The sequence below is a fragment of the Ranitomeya variabilis genome, chromosome 1, assembly GCF_051348905.1.
Source record: "Ranitomeya variabilis isolate aRanVar5 chromosome 1, aRanVar5.hap1, whole genome shotgun sequence".
In the NCBI taxonomy this organism is placed as follows: domain Eukaryota; kingdom Metazoa; phylum Chordata; class Amphibia; order Anura; family Dendrobatidae; genus Ranitomeya; species Ranitomeya variabilis.
This window is the reverse complement of record NC_135232.1, coordinates 1,159,837,581-1,159,860,809: the sequence shown is the minus strand read 5'-3', so window position 1 is coordinate 1,159,860,809 and position 23,229 is coordinate 1,159,837,581. Positions and strand designations below refer to the sequence as shown.

General features: G+C 48.5%; 1 protein-coding gene across 1 annotated transcript; it reads left to right on the top strand.

Annotated features, from left to right (window-relative positions):
• The first annotated feature begins 1,469 nt into the window (after positions 1 to 1,469).
• Positions 1,470 to 18,782, top strand: LOC143801177 (uncharacterized). The gene is made up of 5 exons (XM_077281232.1): positions 1,470 to 2,077; positions 14,151 to 15,905; positions 17,923 to 18,206; positions 18,420 to 18,652; positions 18,703 to 18,782. The coding sequence occupies exons 2-5, from the start codon at positions 15,057 to 15,059 to the stop codon at positions 18,780 to 18,782; spliced, it is 1,446 nt and encodes a 481-aa protein (XP_077137347.1). The 5' UTR covers positions 1,470 to 2,077; positions 14,151 to 15,056.
• Positions 18,783 to 23,229: the final 4,447 nt, after the last annotated feature.

The window sequence follows — 23,229 nt, the reverse complement described above, 5'->3', positions numbered from 1 at the left end:
CCTAACGAAGACAACGGAGGCAATTGTGGGAGAGTGGCGTCTCTAGGGTCCCTATAAAATGGCTCCAGGCCTACCCCGTCATACGGGTGCGTCCTATCCATATCATCTGGGGGATGGAGAGAAAGAACAGAAACATACACGACAGTTGTGAGGACTATCCCGTGGTGCTCAGCAGGGAGGTACTACAACACACAGGCGCTGGTAGGAAGGCCACTGATTTTCACCTGTAAAGGGAACTCTGGATGTGCCTTCGGACCGGCCGGTCTCAGCCAGCCCTGTTAGCAGTGCTCTGGAATGCGGATGCTGAAGCCTTCAGTAAAGAGGTAAAGAGACTGCAACCCTGTGTCCTCGTTATTTACTGCGACCTACACCGTCACCTACATCTTTAATTGGGCGCCCCTTAGCAGGGCCACGGACCGGGTCAGGCCACCGTGACATCCCCAGAACAGAGAGACCCGGTACCGAGTACCCCGCTGCCCTGCATTTGGGGGCCACTCCAACTTGGTGTCACGAACAGGATCTACTTAAGCCTGAAAAATCAGGTCATGTGTGCCTTGGAACTGTGACTGAATTGTGCTTGAATAGTGATTTATTGCAAAGACTGTGTATTGCTATTTGCCGCCAAAATCCGCCATTGCCGCGCCGTGCGGAGCACGAGGGGAGGAGCCATAGCTTCGTGGGCGGAGCCGGCCGAAAAGAGCGCGGGACAAGAAGACACGGTGAGGTGCCGATTCCGGAAGAGAAACCCCCGAATTCCAGCAGGTTAGCAGGGGGAAGGAACGGCCATGTCTGATTTGGGAGGAGCGGAGGCGGCGGTCGCAGCCGCAGACCCAGGGGTTGCTCCGGGCCCCGCAGTAGACGCAGCTGCGGGCCTTGTACCACCGCCGGTTGCCGCAGAGCTTGCTGCCCCCATCAGCCAGCCTGATACTGCCGCAGCTACAGCAGCCATAATGCCCTTCTCCATGCCGTACCTACCTGGAGCAGCCTGGCTCCCACGATACTCTGGAGAATCACATTACACATAAGGATGCATATCCACTGCCCAGGATAGAGGAATCCTTGGCTGCTTTAAAGTCTGCTAACTACTTTTCTACCTTGGATCTCACCAGTGGGTACTGACAGGTTCCGGTGGCAGAGGCGGACAAGGAAACACGGCCTTCACGACGCCGATGGGTCTCTGCGAGTTCAACTACATGCCATTCGGGCTGTGCAATGCCCCGGGAACATTCCAGAGGATGATGGAGTGCTGTCTGGGACACAAGAACTTTGAAACCGTGCTGCTATATCTGGACAATGTCATTGTCTTCTCCAAGACCTATGAAGACCATCTGAAGCACCTGGCTGAGGTGTTTGAAGCCCTGTCCAACTTTGGCTTAAAGGTGAAACCATCCAAATGCCATCTGCTAAAACCCAAAGTGCAGTACCTGGGCCATGTGGTGAGTGCTGAAGGAGTGGCCCCAGACCCCGACAAGGTTACTGTGATCAAAGACTGCCCGAAGCCCAACAACCTCCATGAAGTCCGGCAGTTCCTCGGGTTGGTAGGCTACTACAGGTGATTTATCAAGGACTTCACCAAGAAAGCTGCGCCCTTGCAAGACCTGTTGGTGGGCCAGTCCAAGAAGACCAAGTGTAGGACTACTCCATTTGACTGGAACGATGGACTGGAGGGATCCTTCTCTTGTTTAAAGTCGGCGTTGATGGGAGAAGAGGTACTGGCCTACCCTGAGTATGACCAACCATTTGTGCTGTACACGGATGCCAGCAACGTGGGGTTGGGAGCCGTGTTGTCCCAGGTCCAGAAAGGCAAGGAGAGGGTAATTGCTTACGCCAGCAGGAAGCTTCGTCCCACTGAAAGGAACCCTGACAACTATAGTTCCTTTAAGCTGGAGTTCCTCGCCATTGTTTGGGCAGTGACGGAGAGGTTCAAGCACTACCTGGCCTCAGCGAAATTCACCGTCTTCACGGATAATAATCCACTAACGCATTTGGACACAGCAAAACTCGGTGCCTTGGAACAGCGGTGGATGGCCCGGCTGTCCAATTACGACTTCACCATCAAGTACCGGGCAGGGCACAAGTGTCATGTTCTCAATGGCAAGAGAACATAGCATCAGCATATATAGGAACTAGCTCTTGGAAGATGGGAACTGAGCTGACCATGAACTAAACCTAACGCACAACTAGCAGTGGCCGGGTAGCATGCCTACGTTGATTCTAGATGCCCAGCACCAGCCGGAGGACTAAATAATGCTAGCAGAGGAAAATATTAGTCCTAGCTCACCTCTAGAGAAATACCCCGAAAGGAGACAGAGGCCCCCCACATGTATTGGCGGTGAATAAAGATGAAATAACAAACGTAGTATGAAAATAGGTTTAGCAAATTTGAGGTCCACTTACTACATAGCAGAAGACAGAAAGGACACTTTCATGGTCAGCTGAAAACCCTATCAAAACACCATCCAGAAATTACTTTAAAACTCTGGCATTAACTCATAACACCAGAGTGGCAATTCCTGTTCACAAGAGCTTTCCAGACACAGTAACGAAACTACAGCTGTGAACTGGAACAAAAATGCAAAAACAAACATGGACAAGAGTCCAACTTATCTAGTAGTTGTCTAGGAGCAGGAACAAGCACAGAGAGGCTTCTGATAACATTGTTGACCGGCAAGCAACTAAAGGTACCTTCACACGAAGCGACGCTGCAGCGATAGCGACAACGATGCCGATCGCTGCAGCGTCGCTGTTTGATCGCTGGAGAGCTGTCACACAGACCGCTCTCCAGCGACCAACGATGCCGAGGTCCCCGGGTAACCAGGGTAAACATCGGGTTGCTAAGCGCAGGGCCGCGCTTAGTAACCCGATGTTTACCCTGGTTACCAGCGTAAAAGTAAAAAAAAACAAACAGTACATACTCACCTGCGCGTCCCGCAGCGTCTGCTTCCTGACACTGACTGAGCTCCGGCCCTAACAGCAGAGCGGTGACGTCACCGCTCTGCTTTCACTTTCACTTTAGGGCCGGCGCTCAGTAAGTGTCAGGAAGCAGACGCTGGGGGACGCATGTAAGTATGTGCTGTTTGTTTTTTTTACTTTTATGCTGGTAACCAGGGTAAACATCGGGTTACTAAGCGCGGCCCTGCGCTTGGTAACCCGATGTTTACCCTGGTTACCAGTGTAAAACATCGCTGGTATCGTTGCTTTTGCTTTCAAACACAACGATACACGGCGATCGGACGACCAAATAAAGTTCTGGACTTTATTCAGCGACCAGCGATATCACAGCAGGATCCTGATCGCTGCTGCGTGTCAAACGAAACGATATCGCTAGCCAGGACGCTGCAACGTCACGGATCGCTAGCGATGTCGTTTCGTGTGAAGGTACCTTAACAGAGCAGCAAGGTTATATAGCGACTCCCACATCTTGATGGGAACAGGTGAACAGAGAAGATGAAGACACCAGTTCAATTCCACCAGTAGCCACCGGGGGAGCCCAGAATCCAAATTCACAACAGTACCCCCCCCTCAAGGAGGGGGCACCGAACCCTCACCAGAACCACCAGGGCGATCAGGATGGGCCCTATGAAAGGCACGAACCAAATCAGAGGCATGAACATCAGACGCATTCACCCAAGAATTATCCTCCTGGCCGTATCCCTTCCACTTGACCAGATACTGGAGTCTCCGTCTGGAAACACGAGAGTCTAAGATTTTCTCCACAACGTACTCCAACTCACCCTCAACCAACACCGGAGCAGGAGGCTCAACGGAAGGCACAACCGGTACCTCATACCTGCGCAATAATGACCGATGAAAAACGTTATGAATAGAAAAGGATGCAGGGAGGTCCAAACGGAAGGAAACAGGGTTAAGAATCTCCAATATCTTATACGGGCCGATGAACCGAGGCTTAAACTTAGGAGAAGAGACCCTCATAGGGACAAAACGAGAAGACAACCACACCAAATCCCCAACACAAAGCCGAGGACCAACACGACGGTGGCGGTTGGCAAAAAGCTGAGTCTTCTCCTGGGACAACCTCAAATTGTCCACCACCTGCCCCCAGATCTGATGCAATCTCTCCACCACAGCATCCACTCCAGGACAATCCGAAGATTCCACCTGACCAGAGGAAAATCGAGGATGAAACCCCGAATTACAGAAAAACGGGGACACCAAAGTGGCAGAGCTGGCCTGATTATTGAGAGCGAACTCTGCCAATGGCAAAAAAGCAACCCAATCATCCTGGTCAGCAGACACAAAACACCTCAGATATGTCTCCAGGGTCTGATTAGTCCGCTCGGTCTGGCCATTCGTCTGAGGATGGAAAGCGGACGAAAAAGATAAATCTATGCCCATCCTAGCACAGAATGCCCGCCAAAATCTAGACACGAATTGGGTCCCTCTGTCAGAAATGATATTCTCCGGAATACCATGCAAACGAACAACATTTTGAAAAAACAGAGGAACCAACTCGGAAGAAGAAGGCAACTTGGGCAGAGGAACCAAATGGACCATCTTAGAGAAACGGTCACACACCACCCAGATGACAGACATCTTCTGAGAAACAGGCAGATCTGAAATAAAATCCATCGAGATGTGCGTCCAAGGCCTCTTAGGAATAGGCAAGGGCAACAATAATCCACTAGCCCGAGAACAACAAGGCTTGGCCCGAGCACAAACGTCACAAGACTGCACAAAGCCTCGCACATCTCGTGACAGGGAAGGCCACCAGAAGGACCTTGCCACCAAATCCCTGGTACCAAAAATGCCAGGATGACCTGCCAACGCAGAAGAATGAACCTCAGAGATGACTCTACTGGTCCAATCATCAGGAACAAACAGTTTATCAGGTGGGCAACGATCCGGTCTATCCGCCTGAAACTCCTGCAAGGCCCGCCGCAGGTCTGGAGAAACGGCTGACAATACCACTCCATCCTTAAGGATACCTGTGGGCTCAGAGTTACCAGGCGAGTCAGGCTCAAAACTCCTAGAAAGGGCATCCGCCTTAACATTCTTAGAACCCGGTAGGTATGACACCACAAAATTAAACCGAGAGAAAAATAATGACCAGCGCGCCTGTCTAGGATTCAGGCGCCTGGCGGTCTCAAGATAAATCAAATTTTTGTGGTCAGTCAATACCACCACCTGATGTCTGGCCCCCTCAAGCCAATGGCGCCACTCCTCAAAAGCCCACTTCATGGCCAAAAGCTCCCGATTCCCAACATCATAATTCCGCTCAGCGGGCGAAAATTTACGGGAAAAGAAGGCACAAGGCCTCATCACGGAGCAGTCAGAACTTTTCTGCGACAACACTGCCCCAGCTTCGATCTCAGAAGCGTCGACCTCAACCTGAAAAGGTAGAGCAACATCAGGCTGACGCAACACAGGGGCAGAGGAAAAACGGCGTTTAAGCTCCCGAAAGGCCTCCACAGCGTCAGGGGACCAATCAGCAACATCAGCACCCTTCTTAGTCAAATCGGTCAATGGTTTAGCAATATCCGAAAAACCAGCAATAAATCGACGATAAAAGTTAGCAAAGCCCAAAAATTTCTGAAGACTCTTAAGAGAAGAGGGCTGCGTCCAATCACAAATAGCTTGAACCTTGACAGGATCCATTTCAATGGAAAAGGGAGAAAAAATATATCCCAAAAAGGAAATCCTCTGTACCCCAAAAACACACTTAGAACCCTTCACACACAAAGAATTAGACCGCAAAACCTGGAAAACCCTCCTGACTTGCTGGACATGAGAGTCCCAGTCATCCGAAAAAATCAGAATATCATCCAGATACACAATCATAAATTTATCCAAATAATCGCGAAAAATATCATGCATAAAGGACTGGAAAACTGACGGAGCATTTGAAAGACCAAAAGGCATCACTAAATACTCAAAGTGGCCCTCGGGCGTATTAAATGCGGTCTTCCACTCATCCCCCTGCCTGATTCGCACCAAATTATACGCCCCACGAAGGTCAATCTTAGAGAACCACTTGGCCCCCTTTATGCGAGCAAACAAATCAGTCAGCAACGGCAATGGGTATTGATATTTAACAGTGATTTTGTTCAAAAGCCGATAATCGATACATGGTCTCAAAGAGCCGTCTTTTTTTGACACAAAGAAAAAACCGGCTCCTAAGGGAGATGACGATGGACGAATATGTCCCTTTTCCAAGGACTCCTTTATATATTCTCGCATAGCAGCATGTTCAGGCACAGACAGATTAAATAAACGACCCTTTGGGTATTTACTACCCGGAATTAAATCTATGGCACAATCGCACTCTCGGTGCGGAGGTAATGAACCAAGCTTGGATTCTTCAAAGACGTCACGATAGTCAGACAGGAACTCAGGAATTTCAGAGGGAATAGATGATGAAATGGAAACCACAGGTACATCCCCATGAGCCCCCTTACATCCCCAGCTCAACACAGACATAGCTCTCCAGTCGAGGACTGGGTTGTGAGATTGCAGCCAAGGCAATCCTAGCACCAAATCATCATGTAGATTATACAGCACCAGAAAGCGAATAATCTCCTGGTGATCCGGATTAATACGCATAGTTACTTGTGTCCAGTATTGTGGTTTATTATTAGCCAATGGGGTGGAGTCAATCCCCTTCAGAGGAATAGGAGTCTCCAAAGGCTCTAAATCATACCCACAGCGTTTGGCAAAGGACCAATCCATAAGACTCAAAGCGGCGCCAGAGTCGACAAAGGCGTCCGTGGTAATAGATGACAAAGAGCAAATCAGGGTCACAGATAGAATAAACTTAGACGGTAAGGTGCAAATGGAAACAGATTTATCAAGCTTTTTAGTGCGCTTAGAGCATGCTGATATAACATGAGTAGAATCACCACAATAGAAACACAACCCATTTTTCCGTCTAAAATTCTGCCGCTCGCTTCGGGACAGAATTCTATCACACTGCATACTCTCTGGCGACTTCTCAGTGGACACCGCCAGATGGTGCACTGGTTTGCGCTCCCGCAAACGCCTATCGATCTGAATAGCCATTGTCATGGACTCATTCAGACCCGCAGGCACAGGGAACCCCACCATAACATCCTTAATGGCATCAGAGAGACCCTCTCTGAAAGTCGCCGCCAGGGCGCACTCATTCCACTGAGTAAGCACAGACCATTTACGGAATCTTTGGCAGTAAATTTCCGCTTCATCTTGCCCCTGAGATAGGGACATCAAAGTTTTTTCTGCCTGAAGCTCCAAATGAGGTTCGTCATAAAGCAACCCCAAGGCCAGAAAAAACGCATCCACATTGAGCAACGCAGGATCCCCTGGTGTCAATGAGAAAGCCCAGTCTTGAGGGTCGCCCCGGAGCAAGGAAATCACAATCCTGACCTGCTGTGCAGGGTCTCCGGCAGAGCGAGATTTCAGGGACAAAAATAATTTGCAATTATTTCGAAAATTCTGAAACCCAGATCTATTCCCCGAGAAAAATTCCGGCAAAGGAATTCTCGGCTCAGATACAGGTGCATGACAAACAAAGTCTTGCAAATTTTGTACCTTCGTGGCGAGATTATTCAAACCTGCAGTTACACTCTGAAGATCCATTATAAACAGGTGGACACAGAGCCATTCAAAGATTAGAAGGAGAGAAAAAAAAAAATAAAAATCTCAACAGACTTCTTATTTCTCTCCTTTCTCAGCCAAGGATTTTAACCCTTTAGTGGGCCGGTCAAACTGTCATGTTCTCAATGGCAAGAGAACATAGCATCAGCATATATAGGAACTAGCTCTTGGAAGATGGGAACTGAGCTGACCATGAACTAAACCTAACGCACAACTAGCAGTGGCCGGGTAGCATGCCTACGTTGATTCTAGATGCCCAGCACCAGCCGGAGGACTAAATAATGCTAGCAGAGGAAAATATTAGTTGTTGTGAATTTGGATTCTGGGCTCCCCCGGTGGCTACTGGTGGAATTGAACTTGTGACATCATCTTCCCTGTTCACCTGTTCTGATTAGATCTGGGTGTCGCTATATAACCTGGCTTCTCTGTTAGATGCTTGCCGGTCAACAATGTTATCAGAAGCCTCTCTGTGCTTGTTCCTGCTCCCAGACATCTACTAGATAAGTTGGACATTCGTCCATGTTTTGTTTTTGTATTTTGGTTCCAGTTCACAGCTGCAGTTTCGTTACTGTGTCTGGAAAGCTCTTGTTGATCAGGAATTGCCACTCTGGTATTATGAGTTAATGCCAGAGTCCTAAAGTAATTTCTGGATGTGTTTTGTTAGGGTTTTCTACTGACCATGAAAGTATGCTTTCTGTCTTCTGCTATCTAGAAAGCGGACCTCAAATTTGCTAAAACTATTTTCCTGCTGCGTTTGTTGTTTCATCTCATATCACCGCCAATATATGTGGGGGGCTTCTGTCTCCTTTTTTTGGGCATTTCTCTAGAGGTGAGTCAGGTCTTATATTTCCCTCTGCTAGCATTATTTAGTTCTCCGGCCGGCGCTGGGCATATAGGGATAAAAAGTAGGACATGCTACCTGGCTACTTCTAGATGATGCGGTAGGTTTAGTTCATGGTCAGTATAGTTACATCTTCCAAGAGCTTGTTCCTATAGAGGCTTATGCTAGTTCTCTGGCCATGGAGATCATGACAGTTTGACCGGCCCACTAAAGGGTTAAAATCCTTGGCTGAGAAAGGAGAGAAATAAGAAGTCTGCTGAGAGTTTTTTTTTTTTTTTTTTCTGTGCTCTTAATTGGATCACTTGCCAGTCTGTCTATGCTGCAGTCTTTCTTTTTTTTCTCTCTCCTTATAATCTTTGAATGGCTTTGTGTTCACCTGTTAATAATGGATCTTCAGAGTGTAACTGCAGGTTTGAATAATCTCACCACGAAAGTACAAAATTTGCAAGATTTTATTATTCATGCTCCGGTATCTGAGCCGAGAATTCCTTTGCCGGAATTCTTCTCAGGGAATAGATCTAGCTTTCAGAATTTTAGAAATAATTGTAAGCTATTTTTGTCCCTGAAATCTCGTTCTGCTGGAGACCCTGCACAGCAGGTTGGGATTGTGATTTCCTTGCTCCGCGGCGACCCTCAAGACTGGGCTTTTGCATTGGCACCAGGGGATCCTGCGTTGCGCAATGTGGATGCGTTTTTTTTGGCCTTGGGCTTGCTGTATGAGGAACCTCATTTGGAACTTCAGGCAGAAAAAACTTTGATGTCCCTATCGCAGGGGCAAGATGAAGCTGAAATTTACTGCCAAAGATTCCGTAAATGGTCTGTGCTTACTCAGTGGAATGAGTGTGCCTTGGCGGCTACTTTCAGAGAGGGTCTCTCTGATGCCATTAAGGATGTTATGGTGGGGTTCCCTGTGCCTGCGGGTCTGAATGAGTCCATGACAATGGCCATTCAGATCGATAGGCGTCTGCGGGAGCGCAAACCAGTGCACCATCTGGCGGTGTCCACTGAGAAGACGCCAGAAAGCATGCAGTGTGATAGAATTCTGTCCAGAAGCGAGCGGCAGAATTTTAGACGGAAAAATGGGTTGTGTTTCTATTGTGGGGATTCTACTCATGTTATATCAGCATGCTCTAAACGTACTAAAAAGCTTGATAAATCTGTTTCCATTGGCACTTTACAGTCTAAATTTATTTTGTCTGTGACCCTGATTTGCTCTTTGTCATCTATTACTACTGACGCCTATGTCGACTCTGGCGCCGCTTTGAGTCTTATGGATTGGTCCTTTGCCAATCGTTGTGGGTATGATTTAGAGCCTTTGGAAACTCTTATTCCTCTGAAGGGGATTGACTCCACCCCATTGGCTAATAATAAACCACAATACTGGACACAAGTGACTATGTGTATTAATCCGGATCACCAGGAGACTATTCGTTTTCTAGTGCTGTATAATCTACATGAGGATTTGGTGCTGGGATTGCCATGGCTGCAGTCTCACAACCCAGTCCTTGACTGGAGAGCTATGTCTGTGTTGAGCTGGGGATGTAAGGGGACTCATGGGGACGTACCTTTGGTGTCCATTTCATCATCTATCCCCTCTGAAATCCCTGAGTTCCTGTCTGACTATCGTGACGTCTTTGAAGAACCCAAGCTTGGTTCACTACCTCCGCACCGTGAGTGCGATTGTGCTATAGATTTAATTCCGGGTAGTAAATACCCAAAGGGTCGTTTATTTAATCTGTCTGTGCCTGAACATGCTGCTATGCGAGAATATATAAAGGAGTCCTTGGAAAAGGGACATATTCGTCCATCGTCATCTCCCTTAGGAGCCGGTTTTTTCTTTGTGTCAAAAAAAGACGGCTCTTTGAGACCATGTATTGATTATCGGCTTTTGAATAAAATCACGGTTAAATATCAATACCCATTGCCGTTGCTGACTGATTTGTTTGCTCGCATAAAGGGGGCCAAGTGGTTCTCTAAGATTGATCTCCGTGGGGCGTATAATTTGGTGCGGATCAGGCAGGGGGATGAGTGGAAAACCGCATTTAATACGCCCGAGGGCCACTTTGAGTATTTGGTGATGCCTTTTGGTCTTTCTAATGCCCCTTCAGTCTTCCAGTCCTTTATGCATGATATTTTCCGCGATTTTTTGGATAAATTTATGATAGTGTATCTGGATGATATTCTGATTTTTTCGGATGACTGGGACTCTCATGTCCGGCAAGTTAAGAGGGTTTTTCAGGTTTTGCGGTCTAATTCTCTGTGTGTCAAGGGTTCTAAGTGCGTTTTTGGGGTTCAGAGAATTTCCTTTTTGGGATATATTTTTTCTCCCTCTTCCATTGAGATGGATCCTGTCAAGGTTCAAGCTATTTGTGATTGGACGCAGCCCTCTTCTCTTAAAAGTCTTCAGAAATTTTTGGGCTTTGCCAACTTTTATCGTCGATTTATTTCTGGTTTTTCGGATGTCGTTAAGCCATTGACCGATTTGACTAGACAGGGTGCTGATGTTGCTAATTGGTCCCCTGATGCTGTGGAGGCCTTTCAGGAGCTTAAGCGCTGTTTTTCTTCTGCCCCTGTGTTGCGTCAGCCTGATGTGACTCTTCCTTTTCAGGTTGAGGTCGACGCTTCTGAGATCGGAGCTGGGGCAGTGTTGTCGCAGAAAAGTTCTGACTGCGCCGTGATGAGGCCTTGTGCCTTCTTTTCCCGTAAATTTTCGCCCGCTGAGCGGAATTATGATGTTGGGAATCAGGAGCTTTTGGCCATGAAGTGGGCGTTTGAGGAGTGGCGCCATTGGCTCGAGGGGGCCAGACATCAGGTGGTGGTATTGACTGACCACAAAAATTTGATTTATCTTGAGACCGCCAGGCGCCTGAATCCTAGACAGGCGCGCTGGTCATTATTTTTTTCTCGGTTTAATTTTGTGGTATCGTACCTACCAGGTTCTAAGAATGTTAAGGCGGATGCCCTTTCTAGGAGTTTTGAGCCTGATTCACCTGGCAACTCTGACCCCACAGGTATTCTTAAGGAGGGAGTTATCTTGTCAGCCGTTTCTCCAGACCTGCGGCGGGCCTTGCAGGAGTTTCAGGCGGATAGACCGGATCGTTGTCCGCCTGATAGGCTGTTTGTTCCTGATGATTGGACCAGTAAAGTCATCTCTGAGGTGCATTCTTCTGCGTTGGCAGGTCATCCTGGAATTTTTGGTACCAGGGATTTGGTGGCAAGATCCTTCTGGTGGCCTTCCCTGTCACGAGATGTGCGAGGCTTTGTGCAGTCTTGTGACGTTTGTGCTCGGGCCAAGCCTTGTTGTTCTCGGGCTAGTGGATTATTGTTGCCCTTGCCTATTCCTAAGAGGCCTTGGACACACATCTCGATGGATTTTATTTCAGATCTGCCTGTTTCTCAGAAGATGTCTGTCATCTGGGTGGTGTGTGACCGTTTTTCTAAGATGGTTCATTTGGTTCCCCTGCCCAAATTGCCTTCTTCTTCCGAGTTGGTGCCCCTGTTTTTTCAAAATGTTGTTCGTTTGCATGGTATTCCTGAGAATATCGTTTCTGACAGAGGAACCCAATTTGTGTCTAGATTTTGGCGGGCATTTTGTGCTAGGATGGGCATAGATTTGTCTTTTTCGTCTGCTTTTCACCCTCAGACTAATGGCCAGACCGAGCGGACTAATCAGACCCTGGAGACATATCTGAGGTGTTTTGTGTCTGCTGACCAGGATGATTGGGTTGCTTTTTTGCCATTGGCGGAGTTCGCCCTCAATAATCGGGCCAGCTCTGCCACCTTGGTTTCCCCGTTTTTCTGTAATTCGGGGTTCCATCCTCGATTTTCCTCCGGTCAGATGGAATCCTCGGATTGTCCTGGAGTGGATGCGGTGGTGGAGAGATTGCATCATATCTGGGGGCAGGTGATGGACAATTTAAAGTTGTCCCAGGAGAAGACTCAGCTTTTTGCCAACCGTCACCGTCGTGTTGGTCCTCGGCTTTGTGTTGGAGATTTGGTGTGGTTGTCTTCTCGTTTTGTCCCTATGAGGGTCTCATCTCCTAAGTTTAAGCCTCGGTTCATCGGTCCGTATAAAATATTGGAGATTCTTAACCCTGTTTCCTTCCGTTTGGACCTCCCTGCATCCTTTTCTATTCATAACGTTTTTCATCGGTCGTTATTGCGCAGGTATGAGGCACCGGTTGTGCCTTCCGTTGAGCCTCCTGCTCCGGTGTTGGTTGAGGGTGAGTTGGAGTACGTTGTGGAAAAAATCCTAGACTCCCGTGTTTCCAGACGGAGACTCCAGTATCTGGTCAAGTGGAAGGGATATGGCCAGGAGGATAATTCTTGGGTCACTGCATCTGATGTTCATGCCTCTGATCTGGTTCGTGCCTTTCATAGGGCCCATCCTGATCGCCCTGGTGGTTCTGGTGAGGGTTCGGTGCCCCCTCCTTGAGGGGGGGGTACTGTTGTGAATTTGGATTCTGGGCTCCCCCGGTGGCTACTGGTGGAATTGAACTTGTGACATCATCTTCCCTGTTCACCTGTTCTGATTAGATCTGGGTGTCGCTATATAACCTGGCTTCTCTGTTAGATGCTTGCCGGTCAACAATGTTATCAGAAGCCTCTCTGTGCTTGTTCCTGCTCCCAGACATCTACTAGATAAGTTGGACATTCGTCCATGTTTTGTTTTTGTATTTTGGTTCCAGTTCACAGCTGCAGTTTCGTTACTGTGTCTGGAAAGCTCTTGTTGATCAGGAATTGCCACTCTGGTATTATGAGTTAATGCCAGAGTCCTAAAGTAATTTCTGGATGTGTTTTGTTAGGGTTTTCTACTGACCATGAAAGTATGCTTTCTGTCTTCTGCTATCTAGAAAGCGGACCTCAAATTTGCTAAAACTATTTTCCTGCTGCGTTTGTTGTTTCATCTCATATCACCGCCAATATATGTGGGGGGCTTCTGTCTCCTTTTTTTGGGCATTTCTCTAGAGGTGAGTCAGGTCTTATATTTCCCTCTGCTAGCATTATTTAGTTCTCCGGCCGGCGCTGGGCATATAGGGATAAAAAGTAGGACATGCTACCTGGCTACTTCTAGATGATGCGGTAGGTTTAGTTCATGGTCAGTATAGTTACATCTTCCAAGAGCTTGTTCCTATAGAGGCTTATGCTAGTTCTCTGGCCATGGAGATCATGACAATTAGTCCTAGCTCACCTCTAGAGAAATACCCCGAAAGGAGACAGAGGCCCCCCACATGTATTGGCGGTGAATAAAGATGAAATAACAAACGTAGTATGAAAATAGGTTTAGCAAATTTGAGGTCCACTTACTACATAGCAGAAGACAGAAAGGACACTTTCATGGTCAGCTGAAAACCCTATCAAAACACCATCCAGAAATTACTTTAAAACTCTGGCATTAACTCATAACACCAGAGTGGCAATTCCTGTTCACAAGAGCTTTCCAGACACAGTAACGAAACTACAGCTGTGAACTGGAACAAAAATGCAAAAACAAACATGGACAAGAGTCCAACTTATCTAGTAGTTGTCTAGGAGCAGGAACAAGCACAGAGAGGCTTCTGATAACATTGTTGACCGGCAAGCAACTAACAGAGCAGCAAGGTTATATAGCGACTCCCACATCTTGATGGGAACAGGTGAACAGAGAAGATGAAGACACCAGTTCAATTCCACCAGTAGCCACCGGGGGAGCCCAGAATCCAAATTCACAACACACAAGAATGTGAATGCCGATGCATTGTCCCGGATGCCCAACTTGCCAGAAACGGGGGAAGATCCGGAGGCACTTGAAGAGGTAGAGCTGCCCGCTTTCCATCGCCCCAAGGCCACCCAGTGTTCCCATCATGTGAAGAACAGGCGCCAGAACAAGCAGGACGCCACGCTGAATCCCCTGCCCCACCATGGATGGGCAGAAACCCAGGATGGTGACCCTGCGGTCCGTCGGGTGAAAGAGCTTCTTACGCAGGCAGGTTTGCATCCCGGCCCGGATGACCTACAAGAGACACAACAGCTGTGGAAGGGGAGAAGCAAACTGTTTATTCACAACGGTAAGCTGTGCCGGAGAAGCATCGACCCCCGCACCCATGAATTGGTATGGCAGATAGTGGTCCCAAGGCAAGATGTGCCAATGGTTCTGGGAGCGTACCACGATGGGGCAGGCCACTTCGGATGGAGGAAGTTGGAGAGGCTACTCCGTGGGAGGTTCTACTGGATTGGCATGAAGAAAGCCATTGAGAAGTGGTGTCGAGAGTGTGGCCCATGTAGCCTATGCAGGAGGGACCGTGACAGCCAACGGGCTCCCTTGCAGCCTATCATCACCAACCGGCCGCTCGAACTGGTCGCGCTAGATCATGTGAAGCTAACACCTAGCCGGTCAGGCTATGTCTACGTTCTTACCATCGTGGATCACTACTCTAGATTCCTGGTAGTTGTGCCGGTCAAATATCTAACGGCCAGGACAGCCGCCAAAACCTTCCAGCAGTACTTCTGTAGACCACATGGGTACCCGGAGAAGGTACTGACTGACTAGGGGCCAGCATTTGAAGCGGAGGTGTTCCAGGAGTTCTGCAATCTGTACGGGTGTAAAAAGATCAGAACCACACCGTACCATCCACAAACTAACGGGATGTGTGAGAAGATGAACCTAGTGGTAATCGACTTACTGAAGGCCTTGCCTGTGGAGGAACGGAACTTGTGGCCAACAAAGTTGCCTGACTTGGTAGACATGTACAACCACATCCCAGTGAATTCCACCAACTGCACCCCAGCGTACCTGATGCGAGGAAGATCTAGCAAGTTACCTGTTGATCTAGACATGAGGGTCCTAACCCCTGAAGATACCTCGCCAGATGCTGATTGGGATACGGAAAGGCAGCAAAGGTACCACCAAATACAGGAGTGCGTGGAAAGAAGTCTAGCCCAAGCCAGACAAAAACAAGAAAGGGACTACAACCAGCATGCTCCTGCGATTCCCTTGTCACCCGGTGAGCAAGTACTCAAACGGAAGAGGAGATTACACAAGCTTGATGACCAATGGGAAGCGGAACCGTATACCATCCTGCCATCCGATTTCGACAATATAAAGGTCTGTCTCATCAGCAAAGATGGAGGGGAAACCTCAACGGCAATATCCAGAGATCACCTTAAAATATGCCCTGATAAGTTGAGAGAAAAGGAAGCAGATCCAAGAACCTCTTCTCCTGTAGAAGAGGAGAAGATGATACACACTGTTCTTGGCGATTTTCCCCAGTCCTGGACTCAAATAAATCAAGCCATCGTGGTACCTGTCTTAACGTTTCGTCAACTGAAACCGCCAGAGCTAAATGTGGTGCCAGATCATCCGGACCCGCAATCACAGCAGACCCCACCAGAGGATGCCATGCCAACCGTTGAACCGGCAAGTCCTCCCTCTGCTATCGGTGAATCTGCCATGCCCACCATTAGTAGCAGCAGTCCTGAGAGCTCCAGCATGCCAGTGCTACCCAGACTCACTAGAAGTGTAGCTAGAAGGCAGTGCACTACACCAGTGATAGCAAGCATAGCGGGCCCTGTTAGGCCAATAGCAACCCCTGCACTGTGAAGGTCTACACGTAGCATCAAGAACCAAACTCCACTTCGCTACAAAACTTGGAGATATTAACGATAGTTGCTATTTGGTTGAAAATGTTTGTGTAAATATCTTTGTTACAGGTTTAAAAATGGACAACGGAGTAATGGACAGTGAATTGCTCCAAAACTTTCACAGGGACCCCTTTGTTTACCCGGGGTCCCTGCTGTTTCAAGGTTGCACCCACTGAACTGGGAGTCATGAACTGTGCATGACCAAACTTTCGCAACGTTCAAGCGTCCTCACCTCCCATAAAGGGAAGCACTGGTATATTTACTTGTTCATAGCATTTCAACATTTTGTATGTCTTTTGTTAACATGTATTGTTGTTCTTCTCTTCCCAGTCCGGGAGTACTGGATTTAACGGGGGGGGGGGGAGTGCAGCGCCCCAGAGTCTGGTCGTTGCAGTAATGTCGCTCATCCACCAGGGGGAGTGATGGTGCGTCTGATTGCACTAATAGAGTTCACCTTGCAGGTATCACAGACACACATTACACTTCACACTCCGGCCGCCAGGGGGAGCAAAAGGTCCTATCTACTAGGCCACTCTTCACACATGGGTAAAACTGGGGGTTGGATAGGAAGTTAGGTGGAAAAGTAGCTGGGGAGAGTTCGAGAGAGGACCTGTCAGGGGTGGGATCCTGACAGCGGCCTAGAACAGACAGATCATTACGGAGCCATGCTTGTGCCTTTAGCGGCAGACTCCTAAGAAAGGACACGAAGCAAAGCATATTGTGGAGAAGTGAGAAATGGGATCACAGCATAAAGGAGATAGAACCAGAAGGAGTCGTGCCCCAAGATCAGCAACATCCTTCTGAGGCGTGTAGCCGGCGGCCGAAACGCCGAGGAAGTAAGAGACTCTACGCATTACTTTGAACTACGGCCGGGCAGTTAACTTTAGGTTGGCTGTCTCACCTTTACACCTAACGAAGACAACGGAGGCAATTGTGGGAGAGGGGCGTCTCTAGGGTCCCTATAAAATAACTCCAGGCCTACCCCGTCATACGGGTGTGTCCTGTCCATATCATCTGGGGGACGGAGAGAAAGAACAGAAACATACACGACAGTTGTGAGGGCTATCCCGTGGTGCTCAGCAAGGAAGTACTACAACACACAGGCGCTGGTAGGAAGGCCACTGATTTCCACCTGTAAAGGGAACTCTGGAGGTGCCTTTGGACCGGCCGGTCTCAGCCAGCCCTGTTAGCAGTGCTCTGGATTGCAGATGCCGAAGTCTTCAGTAAAGAGGTAAAGAGACTGCAACCCTGTGTCCTCGTTATTTACTGCGACCTACACCGTCACCTACATCTTTAATTGGGCGCCCCTTAGCAGGGCCACGGACCGGGTCAGGCCACCGTGACATCCCCAGAACAGAGAGAGAGACCCGGTACCGAGTACCCCGTTGCCCTGCGTTTGGGGGCGCTCCACATCCATAAATAAGGAAACATCCACTGTGGTCATGAGAAATAATGAATCCAAGAAACCGTCCAGAGCAGCTGCTCCACAAAGTAAACTCCGCAGCCACACGGCTGCTGCCATCATCGCCACAACATGTCTCCATTACTTTGCGGTTCTGCTATTAGGTCTGACATCCAGAAACATCAAGTTACTACATCAACTCAATGGCTGAAGATTGATCTGCTAGGTGAACCAGAGATCACAGCAATCCTCCAGCGTCTCCATAGAATGACATGCCACCTGGACCAGGACAGACATCACTGAGGCTGGAGAGTCCCGACGGCTTGTGCCAGAAATCATTAATATGCACACTCACAAAATGTTGGGAATATTTGGCTTTCGGGTGAAATTTCAGGATGATCCTACAATGCCCTCTATTTTTTTCAGCATTCCACACTGATGACCCTTCATTGTAAACAATGTCCTTCAGAACTGGATGATGAACGTCACAAAACTCCAGACATACGTAAGGGAGGAGAGAGGCCCCGAAGTGCCACGTCAGAGCATTCGAAACCACACACATCAGCGTGGTCTGCGAGCTAGACAACTTGCAAGGTACCTGACCGCACCACCAGACACAGGCTTCATCGTCTTCATGGGCCAGGGAGCATCTACACTGGACGAGGGACCAGTGACCTCAGTGCTGTTCACTGATGAAAGGCGATACACACTGATCAGAAATTATGGCGCCAACGATGTTGGAGATGTCAAGGAGTGCGCTATATATCAGCCACTTCTGTCACCACACAAGCCTTTGATGGTGGTGTCACAGTGTGGGCAGGTGAGTGTAGTTATACAGAACTAGTGTACACTTTTTGACAAGCCCCTACTACTGGAATAACATCATTGATCCAGTCATTGAGCTTCTGCAGGAACAACACAGGCCTAATGTCATTTTCATGGATGACCATGTTCCATCTCATCCAGGTCACATCATTGGGGAATGGCTACTGGAGACTGGGGGGCCTCAGATGGAGCGACCTCAGTTTCTCCAGACCTGAATCCCATAGAAAACCTCTGGGATCAGCTGAGTCACCGTGTAGAGGCTCGTAACTCTGTACCCCACAATGACCTGAGGGCCGCCCTTCATGAAGAGTGGGACGCAATGTTTCAGCAGACAATATCTCCACTTGTGGACAGTAGGAGAATTGAGGACAATGGTTGGGATATACCCACAATTCTTGGCTTTTGTTTCAATAAATTGTTCCAGATGAAATCACCATCACTGCTTCTACTTCATGTCCTACTGTCATGATAAGATACTACTGGATCGGGAACCCAACCCCTTAAATATCACACCTAGTGCACAATCTGGGTGCAGTTATTGACGGGAAACATCATACTGAATCCAAGTATCGGCCTTCATTAAGGCCTTTTTTAATCTGAGGAAAATTGCCAAAATTAGACCCCTCACCCCAGCAGAAGACCTTTTATCTCTGGGTCATACCATTATATCCTCTCGGCTGGACTATTCTAATGCCCCCCACACAGGCCTCCCTGATAAAGTAATAAACCGCAGCCGGGTCACCAACAAATCAGCTTCGACATTCTCCAATAATGTTGACTCTCCAGTCGTGTCCTGAAAGCCATGAATGAGTTAGGACCCAGCTACTTGAGGGATCTCCAGAAGCTGACTAATCCAGTTGGCAGGGAGGAGTGAGCTGTCCGTACCCAGGATTCAGCGCACACTTGGAGGCCGAGCCTTTGTTATCCGGCCTCCGCCCTCTGGAACTCATTACCTGCATCAATCAGAGAGATCTCATCTCTGGACACATTTACAATTCCAGATCCCCCTCCCGTGTAGTCTTAAATTTAAAGATAAATATCACGTAGACCCTCTACATTACTGGACATGATACCAAACTGATCCATTCACTCCCCTGACTGCACTGTGAGTCCACTGTAAGAAAAGCGCAATACAAATGTTTGTCTCTACAGCATCATTCACCACTGACCAATGTGGATTCCCAGACGACCAAATTCTGATAGTCTGCAGCGGTCATGTGACATAACAGCGTCATGTTACCACCGGAAATCACAACGTCGACATCCCAGGAACGGCACCGCTCCAGGAGGTAAGTACCACGTGTACGCTAGTGCCACCTACTGGAAGTAGCAAGCTATTATTGTAGCAAAGTTGCAGAACTATGCTATGATGGGCACTTCAGAAAGGGATGTACAATAGTGGACAATCCCTTTAAAGCTAAAGGAGAGCATCTTACTCTGGTTGGGATCAGGTCCTTTTTGTCTGCCCTTAGGGTACCGTCACACAGTGCCATTTTCATTGCTACGACGGCACGATTCGTGACGTTGCAGCGTCGTATAAGTATCGCTTCAGCGTCGTATACTGCGGTCACACGTTGCAATACACGGCGCTGGAGCGATAATTTCATGACGTATTTGCGATGTAGAAGCCGTTGGTTACTGTGCGCACATCGTATACAACCTGTGTCACACAATGCAATCATGCCGCCACAGCGGGACACTAGACGACGAAAGAAAGTTTCAAACGATCTGCTACGACGTACGATTCTCAGCGGGGATCCGGATCGCAGTAGCGTGTCAGACACAACGATATCGTAAATGCATCGCTGGAACGTCACAAATCGTGCCGTTGTAGCGATCAAAATTGCACTGTGTGACGGTACCCTTATTCACACTGGGGTCAACACTGACACATGGTAAGTTTTTTAATTTTAGACACTGTAGGACCTCCCGATCAGAGTCACCTTGTCGCGGCGGGATGACTTTTATGCTATTTTTTTAAAATCAAAAACAATATTACTAAGAACTGTGTTAGTTAAATGCACTTTTGCTTTTTACTTATTGGATTACAGCAGGGTTTTGGCTTACAAATACTGATGTAAAATACTGACCAAACACTGCTAGTGTGACGGCAGCCTGACTCTTAATAAATACATCACGGCCTATTTTCAATACACACATTTATTGTGTCAAGTGTATTCTATTAAATAAGAATAATAGTGTCACGATTCCTCCGCTCAGTGAGTGATTGCTATGCTGTTCTATGGAAAGTGTCTTGCTGAGTTGTCTGTGTCTTGATTGACAGCTTGGCTGTCCAATCCTGTGATGGGCTTTCTGGGCTGTCGGTGCCTTGATTGACAGCTCCAGGTGTTCAGTGTTCTGGTGACTGTCCAGCTACTTAATTTAGATGTCTGCCCCTATCCCTGCCAGACGTAGTTTGTGCTTCTTGGTGAGGTAGCCAGATTCTGTTGCTCGTAGTTCTGATCTTCTGCTGTTGGACCCTTTGGACCGTGTTCTGACTATCCCTGTGTTTTGTCCTTTGGCTTTTGATCCGCTATCTCTTGTTATTGACCCTGGACTGTGGCCTGACTTACGCCTTTGTCTTTTCCCTTGGCTATCTACGTACTCTCTTGATATTGACCCCGGAACGTCTGACGCTTCTGCTTCACAGTCTATCCGTGAGTAGTGACTAGTGTCACAAATAGGTCTTGTGCTTCCATGTACAACACCATCAGCTTGAGGCAGTGTTCTGCTCACTTTATGTCCCCTGCCATAAAACTTAGTGTTGTATAGAGCATAATTTCCAATATATCGATGGCGCCTGCTTCTGTTGTGCCTTATATTTACCGAACCCACAGAACCTCGGGGGCTAAAGAACTTAGTACACAATAAAAACGTCTTCTAGTTGATTTATTGGGAGAACTGAACAGTCAGGCTTTGTACTCACAACACTTGGGGCCGGAGGGAATTGAGAACCCAAAATGAATGCCAAGCTATTTTACTGAGTCTACAAGCCAAGGTTATGGGGCAATCGGCAGTGCTAGTAGCCCTTTTTGGCCAGAGCGAATCTCGAGGTGGCAATCAGGGCTGCAAGGGGCTCAGGCCATTTCCCACACAGAACAACTGTCATCCAATTCAGGGATGTTGATTTTGTGAAGGACAAGAACAGGGAAGAGTCAATGGGTACCAAGGAGGTCATGTCATCAGATTAGGAGGATGTTGGTCTCAGTGATACAGAGTGTAAGAAATGTGATCCTATGGGGTACCTGAAGGACACAGGCAGAAAATGGCCCCTGTGCAACAACAATATATGGGCTCTTTGCAGTCCAATAGGTCATCATAATGCACAATTCCACCTGCTTTGGAGATGGATATTGGGCCCCTTACCGTTTATTATTATTATTATTATTATTATACATTTTTATAGCGCCATTTATTCCATGGCGCTTTACATGTGAAAAGGGGGCAAATATAGACAAATGCAATAAACATGAGCAATACAAGGCACACAGGTACAGAAGGAGGGAGGACCCTGCCCGCGAGGGCTCACAGTCTGCAGGGGATGGGTGAGGATATGCAGCGCCCCAGAGTCCTGGTCGTTGCAGTACTGTGGCTCCGCCACTATGGGGAGCTATGGTACGTCTGATGGCACTGAAGGAGTTCATCTGATCAGGTATCACAGACACCAATACATTTCACAGCCGGGCCTCCAGGGGGAGCTAAGGGTTCTATTCACTAGGCCACTCCCCACCATAGTGGGTAAACTGGGGGTCAGGCAGGAAGTTAGTCAGAAGCTGACTGGGTTGGAACCAGGCAACACCTTGTGGCAGAGGGTGTTGTGGGGGAAGATACAGTAGGGTCTCTGTCAGGGGTGGGATCCTGACAGAGGCTTGGCAACTTGAACGAACGTAACGGGACCGTGCCTGCTCAGGATAGCGGCGGTGCCCAAGGAGGGACTAGAAGCGAGATAGATTGTGCTGAGTGAGAAACGAGATCAAAGCGATAGGAGAATACCAGTAGGAGTCGTGCTGTAAGACCGAGGCAACATCCTACTGAGGCGCACAACCGGTGGCCGGAACGCCGAGGGAGTATTATAACATTCAGCTTCAAGCAATACTCTAAACAGCGGCAGGACAGTCAGTCTAAGGCGGGCTGTCTCACCTAAATCACCTATGCAGTCTTGGGGGGCAACTTGTGGAGAGGGGCGACTCTAGGGTCCCGGAAGAGCTCCGAGCCTACCCGTCATACGGGTGCCGTTCCAACCAGAACATCAGGGAGGGACGGAGGATTAGCAGAACATCATCTAATTGAGTTGTGAGGGAACTTAAGAAACAGACACAACAGTTGTGGGGACTTTCCGTAAGCACAGCAGGGAAGGACCACAACACATAGCGCAAGCAGGAAGGCACAGATTTCCACCTGTGAAGAGAACTCTGGAGGTGCCATTGGACCGGCCGGACTTGCGCAGCCTGGTGAACCGTATTCTGGACTGAGGACCCAGAGATCTTCAGTAAAGAGGTAAAGAGACTGCAACCTGGTGTCCTCGTTATTTATCGCGACCTGCACCCCACAACTGCACCATATCACCACTTATTGCACTGGACGTTCCCCACTGACAGACAGGGCCACGGACCGGGTCTAGCCACCGTGACAACCCCAGAACTGAGACTCAGAGGCCCGGCTCCGGGTACCCCTCGGCCCTGCGGCGGTGTGGGGGCGCTCCAATTTGGTGTCACGAACAGGATCTACTTAAACCTGAAGAACCAGGTCATGTGTGCCTTGGAACTGTGATTTATTGTGCTTGGACTGTACTTTATAACAAAGACTGTGTGCTGCGCCACTTGCCGCCAAAATCCGCCGCCATTGCAGCGCTGAGGAGAGCGCAGGAAGAGAAGAGGGGCGTGGAGTGGGCGTAGGTAAGCTGGAGAGCGCGAACCACAATGGCCGCCCAGTCTAAATATTTCTGTGTCCT